Source organism: Phodopus roborovskii, unplaced genomic scaffold (assembly GCF_943737965.1).
Source record: "Phodopus roborovskii unplaced genomic scaffold, PHOROB, whole genome shotgun sequence".
In the NCBI taxonomy this organism is placed as follows: domain Eukaryota; kingdom Metazoa; phylum Chordata; class Mammalia; order Rodentia; family Cricetidae; genus Phodopus; species Phodopus roborovskii.
The window spans coordinates 30204345-30217890 of NW_026126407.1; the positions used below are offsets into that span (position 1 = coordinate 30204345).

A 13546-nucleotide genomic window follows, 5' to 3' on the forward strand; every position below is an offset into this window, starting at 1 on the left:
CCTATAGTTATCAGGCTGAGGCACCTTAGTGTAGCATGGTTCCAACAGTGGAGGCGGGAGGGGGTGATGGGGCTGTTTACTGTCCTTCAGAGAAGAGAGCAGGCCTCCTAGTGTCACTTTTATCAGCAGCAGGGGGTCCTGGTGCGCGCCCTTCCCCCGCGTGGCCTTTGCTCGTGCCCTTTCTTTGTTCACACATTCCAATGCCGCGTCATAGGCGACACACTCCACAGTGCGTGCCTTGCTGTCGACTCCTTCGGCAGCTAGAGAAGCGTCTTTGAACCGTTGACTCCATTTGAAGGCGTCGATTGTGCAGAGCTGTCTGGATGGGTGGTTACCTGGGCCGGGCTTGCCCTCACCGTCGGTCCCTGACTGTGCCCACTGGGGACCTCCAGAAGAGGCCCTCGCCTCCGGTCCATGGTGTCTCCCGGTCTCTCCGGGTTAATTCCATGGAAGGGTGCCTGAACATGGCTTTAGCCAATTCCCAGGAGCACCCTGGACGCGTAGTGGTTGTCCACACGCAGCGATATTCAGTGGAGAAGGCTCGGAACTTACTCGTCGGAGTCTTTTCTTCAATGTTCTTGATTGGCCAACACAACTCAGTGCCAACACTATCGGGTTCCAGGATGTCCCGAAGCTCAATGATCCTGAAGGTGGTCTCTACTAAGGGCAGAGCCACGCTCCGGTTTGTTCTGGGTCAGCCGGTCCTGATTATATGGTCTTTCCTCACTGGCTACTTCTCAACTCAATCTAGGAAGGAGACACAGATTAGTGCTCTCCAAGAGACCCGCAAAAGCAAAAGCAAAAGAATGCGAGCAAAGAAAAACGAAGATCCCACTACCTCGGGAAAAGGAGGAGAAGGATTTGCCAAGCAGGAGGAAGGCTCCGCAGTCATCAAGAGACCTTCTGATCAGGGAAAGGACTCTGATGGCGGTGTGAGTGTCCCATCTGCATTTAGACGTCTGATTGTCAATGGGGTACTCTCTTCTTTTGTACCCAGGCCGGGTCCTTTGGGTATGGATATCTGTTCCAAGAACTCAACAAAGAGCTGTAATAAAGAATCCCACATCACCTTCAAGAGCTCATACAAACGAAATGCCATTGCCAGCTCCTACAGTTCCTCTCTAGCACAGTGGCCCCCAGAGAGAATTCGTGAACGCACTACCAGAGGTGCTGGCCCTGGTGCTATACCAGGGGCTGCTCTAGGCACTGCTGCAGGCGCTAACCAAGGTGCCACCCTAGATGATGCTGCACATGCCACCCGAGGTGCTGCCCGAGATGCTGCTGCAGGTGCTACCCCAAGCGCGGCTTCTAATGCTTCCGCAGATGCTGCTTCAGAGGCCGCTACAGATGCTGCCCCAGGTGCTGTTCCAGATGCTGCTTCAGGGGCTGCAGGAGATGCTGCCTCAGGTGCTACCCCAGGCGCTGCTTCTGGTGCCACAGCAGAAGCTGCTTCAGGGACTGCCACAGATACTGCCTCAGGTGCTGCACCATGCGCTCTGCCACTCCCCAGTCCAGACTCACCCCAGTTGAAGGAGGCTGCAAATAAAGGTGATGAGAAAGACAGTGCATCTTCAGGCAATTCGAAAAAAAAGGAAAAGAAGACTAAGAAGGAAAAAAAGAAAGAAAGGAAAGAAAAGAAGGAAAAAATTAAGAAAGCCAAGCAAGCAGCTGCCATAGATGCTCCTCAAGTCAAGCAAGGCAACAGAAGGAAGGGCCTCCCCAAGTCTGATATTCCAAAGCCTGTGAGACGCAAGATTCCTCTGTTGTTGCCCCAAAGAGGAGATGTCCCATTGATTCCGCCACCACCCTCAGGACTGTATTTTCGAATCACTGCAGAAGAGTTTGACTTAGAAAAGAAAACAGCCATGCAGTGGATCAACAAGGTCTTGAAGGGTAAGTGGGAGGCTGCACAGTCAGCAATACCACACAGCTTTCCTGTCTTAAGCTGTGTTCGCTACAGGGACTTTCTCCAGCACCTTTCCTTCCAGACCTATCACACATTCACGGCAGAGAGAGCACTAGTAAGATGCAGAGTCCTAGGCTTGGTATTCTCGTACTGTATTAACTGCCGCTTGTGAATCATTTTTCTTGGTTCTTTCTAAACCCCATTTACTTTGATTATAAAGAAATGCATAGATTTTTCTGGCCCACAGAGGATCTGTCTCCAAAGTACCTGGCTGCTTGGCCTTTGCTAGTAGTAGTTTAGTCTAGTTTTTTTGCTCTTGAGGCAGCCCAGGAAACTCACCTAGCCTGTGAGAACTGTGGTGGACCCAGTTAGACTGCTAACTGCCCAGAGACACAGTGTTATAGTCTCACCCACTTAGTGCTAGAAGTGAAATCTGGATGATTGGAGGATGTTGTTCTAACCTAGGGATCTTGGAACATAAAAGGGGCACTTTGGGTTTGTTTTCCTCTAGATGAGAAAAATCAGGGTAGCTACTGATGATGGAGTTGCCTGTTTTGCCCCTCCCCCTTGCTTATTTGGGCAAAATACACACACACACACACACACACACACACACACACACACACACACAATGCTTGATGTGAAAAATAAATTCTTTCTCCACAAAGCCAACATACACAAACCAAGATGGTATAGAGCAGTGGTTCTCAACCTTCCAAATGCTGCAACCCTTTAATAGAGCTCCTCATGTTGTGGTGACTCCCCAACCATAAAATTATTTTCATTGCAACGTCATACTGTAATTTTGTTACTGTTATGAATTATAATGTAAACATTTGGTATTTCCAATGGTCTTAGGCCACCCCTGTGAAAGGTTGTTTGACCCCCAAAGGGTTCATGATCCATAGGTTGAGAACCACTGGTCTAGATTAATCACTTTGTATGGCCTCTACAGTATCAAACACTTGGTAGTTATTAACCCTTCTTAATTTTTTATAACATACTTACTCTTATTTGTGTCTTTTACAGATGATGGAGCCAAGGCCCGTCGTAATTAAGTGACCCGAGGATGGCCACATGTCACTGGATACATAACACTGATTTTTAAGCTTGAGCAACCAGTTTTTGCACTCTGTCCATGTAGTATAATATCACATTCTATTTAGAGCCATTTTGATACTTAAATAAGATTGTTACCCAAAATGTTTGTTGTAGCATCTGATTTATACTTGAGTGTGATACTTAGTATGATTATGTGTCCCCTATGTTAGTCACAGCTATGACCTACACATCCCCTTGGAAGCAAGTCTTTCCGACTTTCCTTGCCCATCCTGAGGATGGTCATTTGTTGCTGAGTGTTCTGACTCAGGATGTTCTCTGACCCTTCATGCCCCAGGACACTGCAGTGGTACCAATCTCTACATAGAGCCTTGAGGAAGGCTATTCTTCTTCTTGGAACCACTCTGTCCTTTTTTTTTCCTTCTGTCACTGTGATAAAACACTGACAAAAGAAGCAACATCAGGGAGAAAGGGTCTATTTGGCATACAGTTCCAAGTCATGGCCCATCATTGAAGGAAAGTCAGGCACTTGAAGCAGCTGGTCAGTTTCCTAGTCAAGGGCAGGGAGAATAAATGCTTTTTGCTGTGTTCAATTCCATCCTTTTACCCAAACAGTTCAAGACCCTAACTCAGGGCATGAGATCAATGTAATGAATGAGTCCTCCCATCTTAATCAAGCCAATCAAGACAATTCCCCACAGATATGCCTCCAGACCAACCAGGTCTAGATGGATTGGGATGATTCTAGATTGTGTCAAGTTGACAATTAAGACTAAACATTATATATTCTGTCTCTAGCCCCTAAAGCAACTATCTATGTGTTCAGAGCAAGCTGGACCTCCTTTGAGGGACACCATGAGCTCTCATCTCTGATTCCTAGGTACTCAGGTCAGCAATGTGAAACATACAAATCCATTATTCCCCAGTGTATTTCATTTTTCCCTAGTGCTCTCATATGTTTTGCCTTTTATATTTCTATGATTTTAAATGTGAAGTGTTTATATGGTTAACAAGTAGATTCTTGATTTTATGTCTTGGTTTAGAATTCAATGTAAATAACAAAGGGACTTCCCAAAGATTAGAAAGTTTATCCAGGGATACACATTGCAGTAGTACTGTGTGTACCATGGCAAGCTATGCATATATTCAAGGAGGTGGAGACAAAGGGGAGACAAGAGGATTGTACAATTTATTTTGAAACAATAAGTTTTGGCTGCAAGTATCAATAACAATAGTTATTGTTGTTCAGCGGGGACCATATATTCTTTCAGAATTATTTTCTGTGTAAAGTTACTTGGCCCCACACAACAAGGTTATGGTCTGGCAGGCTTTGAAATTGAACATTTTTATTAGGCACATGTTCATGAGATCCCTTCCTTCATAACTTAAATTTATTTCTTTGAGTATAACACAAATAACTCCATTTTGATCCAGAGAACTTTCACATAGTCTACCCACATAAGCAAAATCATGGCTATTACCGGCAATATGTTACAATATAGCAGGTGTGTAAAGGATAGCTAAGTTCCTTAATAATCTGACCTCGAGGTGGCACATAGCTCTAGATTGTTTAAATGGGCTCAATGAAGTGTGAAGCATACTACTTAATAAAAGAGGGAATGAACAGTGTTACTGTCAGAGACTTGCAATGATGGAAGCAATACCTGACTGGCTGTGAAGATGTAAAGGGCCAGGAGCCAACTACCAGAGTCTTCAGAAGCTGTAGAAAGCATCCAAACAGAAGCTCATCCCTTCTGACTCTTGGTTTTTAGATGGTCAGGTAATGAAGCTCCATTTGTCAGTAACCTCACCTTCACTTACTGAAATAAACATTATGTGCTGGCCAGTCATGTGTCAACTTGACACAAACTAGTCAACTGAAAGAAGAGAACCTCAATTGAGAAAATATCTCTATACAATCCAGCTATAAGACATTTTCTTAACTAGGGATTGGTGGGGAGGGCCCATCCATGGTACCATCCCTGGGCTGGTGGTCCTGGGTTCTATAAGAAACAAGCTGAGCAACCATGGGGAGCAAGCCTGTAAGCAGCACCATCCATGACCTCCGCATCAGCTCCTGCCTCTGGGTTCTTGCCCTGTTTGAGTTTCTATCCTGGCTTCCTTCAATGATAGACTACAGTGTGGAAGTGTAAGCTCTCCAACTTTTTGGCCACAGTGTTTCATCACAGTAATAGAGACCCTGACTAAGACACAGCATATACTTGAATATTACCCCTGACTCTATTCTGTGTCACCTCCAGTGCATGTCTTTTCCATGATTGGTGTCATTTATTGTAGTGGCTTTTTAGTGCTCTTCTAATAGCCAGTAACTAAAGTTGTTGGTTTTCTTAAAACAAAACAAAACAAAACAAACAAAAAACAAAAAACAAAACAAAACAACAACAACAAAACAGTGTCCTCAAATGCCTGTCACATTGTCACATGGCTTCACACATAAATGTGAAGGTGGCTCATTCCATCATCACAACAGCTCTAGTGGGAGCTAACTGGGGTTTTGCTGTGTTTGGGAAAGAAGTTGGATGGGTGCAGGGCCATGATGCAAGGCAGCCACAAGGCAACAAGAGGTAACATTCGAGTACTGTGTCTCCAGGGACATTAAGCAAGGGACACTTCCCCACAGTCAGCATTTTGTTTCAAACATCATTTGAACAGCTGATATAAAGATTGTCTGTACTCCAAAAATCTTGTGGTGGGTCAAAGATGGTGGGCTGTTAGGTAGACTTGAGGGGATTTTCATCTTTTGCCTACTCTACTGAAGTCTTTGTTTCCTATTTCTTATTTTCCTATAGGCATAGGAAGGTACACTTTACTTCCAGAAAACATATAGTAGGCTGCGTTGGGTGATGCAATCCTATAATCCCAGCACCCAGGGGTTCAAGCAAGGGGTACCAGGAGTTCAAGGCCATTTTCTCCTACATAGCAAGTTCACAGCCTGCCTGGGCTACATGAGACTCTCCACTGAGCCCTCTCCCAAACCCCAAGAACCAACCAAACAAACCAAAATAAAACCCAAACCATACCAGAATGTAGTTACATTAACCCACTTCCTGTTTTTATTAAAAAATAACCCAGGCTGGGTAATTGACAGAGGAAAGCAGTTATTAACTCAGTTTCGCATCTGAACAGCATGACACCAGCTCTCCGAGGATTTACTGGCTCTGTCACTGCATCATGGATGGCAACATGATGGAGAATGAGAGTAAAAAGAGCCCATTATGATGCCAGGAAACCAGAGAGAGGAGGGAGTCCACCCTTGCTCTTTCATAACCACTCTGGAGAGAAACAACCCCATTCACTCAAAGGGCACCTTCCCGTGTTTGTACAGCCTCCCACTACATGCTGCCTCCCAAAGGCCTCACCGCCACAGCATTACCACACTATGCACCAAAGGCATATTTGCAAACACAAATCAACCAAACCACAGTAATGGTGAACACAGATGGATGAGCTTTCCATACAACTGCAGGGAGTCTTACTGTGTAGACCTGGCTGTCCTGGAACTTGTTATGTAGACCAGGCAAGACTTTTATTATTTTTTATTACACGATTTTTAATTTTAAATACATTTTCATCATCCAGAGGCTTTTACCCTCCCAACCCATCCAACTTGTTCTTTCAAAAAACAAAAATAACAATACGATGACCCTCCTAACCAAGAAAACAAAATAACTACTCCAAAAAGAAAACAAAATATCCCCCTAAACGTCAGACTAATCAAATATAAGCACACACAAGAAACTATGGAGTTCATTATATGTTAGTCAGCTACTCCTTAACACGAGGCCTGTCCTGGAGTGGGTGATATACCCAGGTACAGGGGTCAAAGGCATGCCCCACCATGCCAGACAAGGCTGGTCTTGAACTCACAGACTTTTGCCAGTCCCAATACTCAGGAGGCAGAGGCAGGCATATCCTTGCGTTCTAAGCCAGTCTGGTCTACAGAGCAAGTTCTGGGACATCCAGGGTTGCATAGAGAAACCCTGTCTCAAAAACAAACAAAACAAAACAACACCCATTACCCACCAACCATTGATCTACTGTCACTGGATTTTAAAGTTTCCTACCATTATCAAAGCCGCCATACACTGACTGACGACCACAAAGAAACATAGGTCCACGGTCAATGTCCTGTGGTTGCGCATGTCCAGGCGGCTGATCCCATTTTCTGAGTCAGACTGCAGAGTTCCTCAAAGCATATTCCAGAGACAGGAATTCAGGGTTAGCAGTCACTTGCTTGTGTGCAGTTTGCAATTGTCAATTCTGGGCAGACCAGGCAGCCACACTCAGCCTGTAGAGGGGATTGCTCAGTGCCTTCCTGCCAGGACAGGTGGGGTCAGCATTCCTAGGTATTTTAGGTGGACAGGACCTTCTGTGTCACCTGTCAGATGTAAAGGAGCTCCTGGGGATGCAGCCTAGTTTCCAAGTGCCTTTAGTGCTTTAGTAGCTATGGTCTGCACCTGGGAGGGTCCGCAGGACAGAGGACAAGTGTGGCTGCCTCTGAGCTGGGAGGGAAGCTTCTATGTGGGTGCCAACATGTATGGATTTCTATTGGAGTGGCTCCTGCACCTTTACCCCCAGGCTGAGCACACTCTTGGTTTGTGTGGAGAATGAAGCATCCAGTTTGGTGGCTGTCTAGGTCTGCCTACATTCCCTTCTGTTTCTGCTTTGTTCTTTCCCCTATCCCCAGACCCCTTACACCTCTGCTTTCCCTCTTGGCCTCAGTCTTCTCCTCCAGGAGACAGATGGCTGAGCCTGTTAGGCCCCCATCCCAGGGATCCCCTGACAAGGTGAAGAAGAAAGATTCTGACAGTGTTGACAAAGTGTGGGTGTCTGCACACTTTTATCTATAATAGAACATGGCTAACTAACTTGTTTGGTTACAAGAAACTAGGCAACCCTCCTCCCCACCCTTCCTTTTGAGTCAAGGACTCTCTACCTACCCTGGCTGTTATGGAACACTCTGTAGACCAGGCTCACAGAGATCCACCTATCTCTGCCTCCCAAGGACTAGGATTAAAGTGTTACCACACTAGGCTTTGATCAATCTCTTGGTTCTAGTCCACTGAGCCTCAGTTTTGGTCTAGGGATACTTTAAAAAATGGAATAGCAGAAAGTAACCTGCAAGTGTTGGTTCTCTCTTTCCAAAAAGTAACTTGCAAGTGTCGGTTCTCTCCTTCCGTCACGTGGGTCCCAGGGATCCCATTCAGGTTGTCAAGTTTGGCGACAAGGGCTTTAACCCAAATTAACTAACTGCCCAGCCCACATCCGTGTCTTTTTGTTTTGTTTCTCACTGACTCTAACCAAGATGGTCTGTGTGACCAGGTTTAAATTACCCACTGAAGCCTTGTGGGTTCACTATCAGACACAGCTGCTTTCCAAAGAGTTTAATAGGTTTCATTGAAAATTTTAGACCTAGTACTTGTAAGGAGTAAGGTTTTCGCCCGCTGCCAGTCTTGTCCCACCGCCGCGCCAGCCCCAATTAACACACCGAGACTTTGTATTTGATATAATGCTGTTGGCCAGGTACTTATTTCTTATCAGCTAGCTCTGTCTTAAGTATTAACCCATTTCTATTAATTTAATTATTTCCACATGGTCTTATCTTACCGGGGAGTGGGGCCAGCGTCTTGTCTCCCCAGTCTTTCCATCTTGACCCTCCTTACTACTTCCTCTTTCCTCCTCTTCTCCTAGTCCCGCCTATCTTGCTTTCCTATTGGTCAACAGTGCTTTATTCATTAACCAGTATGAGAAACATATTTACAGAATGACACCTCCCATCAACTTGTATAGTTTGTATTCAATTAAATCATGATATTATAAAGAACTTCATACATGGGCCAGAATTTAAAGGCTTTTTTAGCTGAGATGCAAGCTTAGGGATTGCGTCAAAACTGTGCATTGGTGTGGACAGTACAGCCATCTTGAAACTAGGTGTCAGTGTGAACAGTGAGACCATCTTACAGCCCATGGCCTTCCAGCCATGAACGGAAGATTTCTTCTGGTTTACACAGAGAGTGATTGCCTCAGGGATGCTGCTTCTCTTTGTTCAGGACACGGGTCTTGCTTCTCTTTGTCTGTGGATCTCCATTTTTTTCAATACTTTTTGGATAAATCTATTTCCAGGTATTTTATTTTTTTGGATACTTTAAAAATGAAATTGTTTTCTTAATCTCCTTCTTAAATTGCTTATCACTGTTCTAAAAGCCCTCAACCAACTTTTTATGTATTGGTCTTGTGTCTTGAAACTGCCCCAGAGTTCTTAGCTACATTTTTTGAAGATTATTTAGGATTATTTAAATCTAGGATCATGCTACATGTTAATAGTTGTAATTTTTCTCTTCTTTTCCATCTTGTATACTTTTAGTTACTCTTACCTAACTTCTCTAGCTAGAAATTTCAGTGCAATATGCAATTCAGAGATGAAAGCAACTAAAAATGTTTGCTCTTCTACCAATGGAGTCTGAGGTTAGTTGTAGACATTTATTTTATCTTTCCTGTTTTCTTTTTTAAGGTTGATGAAATGCCTTTTATCATCTTGGGGAAATTTTCTTCTATTCCTAATTTTCTAAGTGTTTTGGCAAGGGATTGTGTTGGATTCTTTTAAATGCATTTTCTCCGTCAACTGGAATAACCATGTGGATTTCCCCTAGTTCTCTACTGTGCTATATTGCTTTGATTTTTTATGTACTGAATAGCAAATGAATTCCTGGAATAAATGCCATAATTCCAGCTCCAAAGTATCCGATGCCCTTTTATGGGTTCCACAGCCACTTGTCTACATAGCAAATACTTAGACACATAAATAAAAATAGTGTTTAAAGAAGGAGGAAATACTAAATCTCAAAAGGCTGTTTACTCCGAGCCTAGATCTGCCTCACTTTATAATAACTGTGAAGTCAGTACACAGTTCAGAGGTTGCCAGAGTGAAGTGTGGTTCTGGGGCTGAAGATAGGAATGAAGAGACATATAACAAATAATATTTTCAAATCAGTGAAATCGTCTAAAGTATGCTAAAACCATAGGTTCATGCCATCTAACCCCTGTATAAAATATAGCCCTCAAATACACTCTAATATGTAAATAATGGACTTTGGTTGATAACCCTGCATTGATCAACACGGAATCCTTACTTGTAACAAATACTAGGGCAATACAAGGTATTATTAATAGAAAGTGAACTGTGGATATAGTTCAGTGGGAGAATACTAGCTCAGCAGTTCTGGGCTAGTGTGTGCAATTCTCAACACCACAAGTGATGATTATGATGACAATGATAACAGGAAGAACTATGAGAAGGGGAGGGTAAGTGGGTTCAGTTTTTCCATATACCACTAATAATCATTGTAATATCACAATAAAGTGCATTACTTTTTTAAAGTACCAATGGAGAACATGAGGGATGGGCAAACAAAGTCTAGGCAAGCATGGATGGAAAAGAGCATTATACAAAAGCAGTAACAGCAAATGTGGTTTTGTTTACTCCATAGCTTGTCACTGTTGCCTTAAGCAAGTGGTTAGTGCCTGTGGTTGGTTTAGTTTAGAAGTTTCAGATAGAGGAAGGAGCTGCATAGAGTTGGTCGGGCAGCCATAGGCTTGAATCCCGAGTCTGCTACTCAAAGCCCCTGGTACACTCAAGGAGTCCAGGAAAGACTGAAAAAACCTTTATTCCTGCCATGGAGCTGCAGTGGAAGGAAGGGCTTCGAGTTTCAAATGGAGAATGAACATTAAACAGGAGTTTGAGGGATCCCCAGCAGAGTCAGGAGTTCCTGCAAATGGCATCAGGACACTTGGATGGCAAAAGCCAAAGTCAGATTCATGTGCTCACAGAGGCTGGGAGACAACAGCTCATTCCCAAGTACTGGCTGCCACAAAGAGTGGACTCTGGACAGCTAGAATTTTCTCAAGAAGCCATTAAGATGACTCAGGTTATCTTAGGATGTGGCTTCCAAAGTTTGGAAACCCCTCTTTTTTTTTTTTTTAATTTTTTCATTTACTTTGCATACCACAGTCTTCCCTGCCCTTTTCCTCCCATTCCCTCTACTCCCCACCCTACCTCCCATCTACCCCCTCACCATCCACTCCTCCTACTTTTCCATTTAGAAAGGGGCAGGCCTCCTGTGGACTTGAACAAAGCACAGCACATCAAGTTGAGGCAGGACCAAAGTCCTTCCCCTGCATCAAGGCTGAGAGAAGTGATCCAGCACGGGGAACAGGTTTCCCAAAGCCAGCTAAGTGCCAAGGACAGGTCCTGATCTCACCACTAAGAGCCTCACAAACAGACCAAGCTACACAACTATCACACACATGCAAAGGGCCTAGGTTGGTCACATTCAGGCTCCCCAACTGTTGGTCAAGAATCCATGAGCTCCCACAGAGACAGCTGTGCCGTTCCACATATGTATTTCATCCCCCCACAAATAAATACATGTAAATAATAAAAACACCAACAAACAATGTTATAAGTACAAAAAGACATGGAAACAGAAGAAGGACTAACTAGTAAAGTGAAGTGAGGACCCCAAGTGTGTGTGTGTGTGTGTGTGTGTGTGTGTGTGTGGTAATAGAGATAATAGTTTGAAGTGAGAGGAAACAGAAGTTTGTGTAAGTGAAACGGTCAAAGAACAAATTTGATCAGTAAGAAAGAACAGCTCATCATTTACTTCTTTGGAGTTAACATGTTTATGTATTTTATTGAGATTTTCAATAAATAATTTTATCCATAACAACATTTACTGTAAAAATAATACCTCAATTTTTTTTTTTGCTTTTTGAAACAGGGTTTCTCTGATGCCCTGGGTATTCTGGAACTCACTTTGCAGATCAGACTGGCCTCAAACTCACAGAGCCCTGCCTGCCTCTGCCTCTCCTACTGGAATTACATGTGTGTGTCACCATGCCTAGCTGAAACCTCAAGCATTGTATGTGTCTCAAAAGTAACTTGTAAGAAAAATAGTAAGCCAAACCTCCCTCCCCCCTTTTTCCTCTCTCTGTATGGTGTATGTACTCGCGCACACACATGTTCATACATACAGGTAGGTAGGTCTAACATACTGCAGTGATGACCACAACCTAAGAATACTTAGGCAACACTAATAGCACTTAATGAATTTAAAAAATTATGGAGACACAGTTGGGTGGGTATGGGTTGGGGGGTGGGGTTTGAGAGGAGATGGAGACGGGGTGTGAATATCAAAATACAGGATATGAAGTTTTTGAGGAATTAATAAAATATTTAAAAAACCTTGCTTGAATTTGCAAACCTTCAGAAGGGTAGCAACTATGGACAGAATAGGGAGGGACATCACAACTTCGCTGAACTTAGAGAGGAAAAGCAGTAAAAACAGGTGAACTGCACAAGGAATATTAGGGGAAAACCGTGTGGAGCCATAGCTTCAAAAGCATTAAGTAACTCTCACATTAGAACCGTTAGAGGCGTCTAACCGAGATAAAAATGACACAAGCTGCTTTTGTGTTATGGTGTTGCTTACTGGTGAATGGATGAGAGATGCTGGCAGACATGCCAATGACCTTCGCTGTATCTTTCCTAATTATATGTGTTGATTCAGCCAGGAATCATCACTGTATTATTATTATTATCGATTATGAAATCAATCAAGCCCTCAAACAACTCTGAAAGCTAGTGGCCCCTGGAAGCCTGCTGTCTATTATTTTGGGTTCTTTCTTTCCTGGATTCCCAACTGTGTGGAATGTTGTATTCTTTCTTCACTTGAATTAATAACATGTTAGGGGACAGTCAGATGCCTCAAAGGAGTCATCAAAACATCTATTCACCCAGACACTCTGAAAGTTCAGAGGAAGTTCAGTTACTTCAGCGTTTCCTCTGGTGCCCATCGCTTCTCCCCAGACACACCCGCTTCTCTACACTAATTGGTCCCTTTGGGGCACATCTTTCCCAGGGAACTTCAGAGAAACTGGAAGTTACTTGTTATTTCAGCGTTAATAAGCAGGGCTGCTGTGGACTTTCCACAGCTCTCTGGGACAGAGTATAAAAGTTATTCTGCAATGGTGAGTTAAATCCCTGGGGCAGGTGGCAGGACCTTCCAGCCTGACTTCAGTCCATATATCCTGGGCTCCTTATCACAGGCAGAGCCCTGAGGACCCAGAACTGACTTAGCAAATGGAAATCAAGGTAGAAGATCAGCAAAAAAATGTACCTGGTGACCAACAGGCTCAAATAGGACCGAGTCCACTCAATCTCGGATCATTTAGGCTTTCTAGGAGTGGCTACAGCTCAGAAGGCAGTTTGGGCTTTCATTTCACATGCAACAACACTGTCTCTCTCCACAGAAGGGTGCCAGTCCCAACAGTCACTGCTTTTGTCTTTTTGAGTCCAAGAACTCCAAGTAATTAATTCCCTGTTTCATGTAGTCCTAATCCCTCCAGTTCTGATGATCTGTGGATAAAAGAAAAATTAATTCATAAAACATTATATATAATATCATATGATAATATATGTTTCTACAACAGCTATCATCTTCACTTTGTAATGGGCCATGCGGATACTTAAGCCACACAACTCTCTTTTAATTCAGCCAGACT

At 43.6% G+C, this 13546-nt stretch overlaps 1 protein-coding gene across 1 annotated transcript; it reads left to right on the forward strand.

The window, feature by feature from the left end:
- Positions 1 to 323: 323 nt before the first annotated feature.
- Positions 324 to 1794, forward strand: LOC127218725 (myristoylated alanine-rich C-kinase substrate-like). The gene is made up of 2 exons (XM_051179718.1): positions 324 to 1575; positions 1778 to 1794. The coding sequence occupies exons 1-2, from the start codon at positions 324 to 326 to the stop codon at positions 1792 to 1794; spliced, it is 1269 nt and encodes a 422-aa protein (XP_051035675.1).
- The last annotated feature ends 11752 nt before the right edge of the window (positions 1795 to 13546 follow it).

Coding starts and splice junctions, on each gene's coding strand:
- LOC127218725 (XM_051179718.1), top strand. CDS start 324: ATGGGTGGTTACCTGGGCCGGGCTTGCCCTCACCGTCGGTCCCTGACT.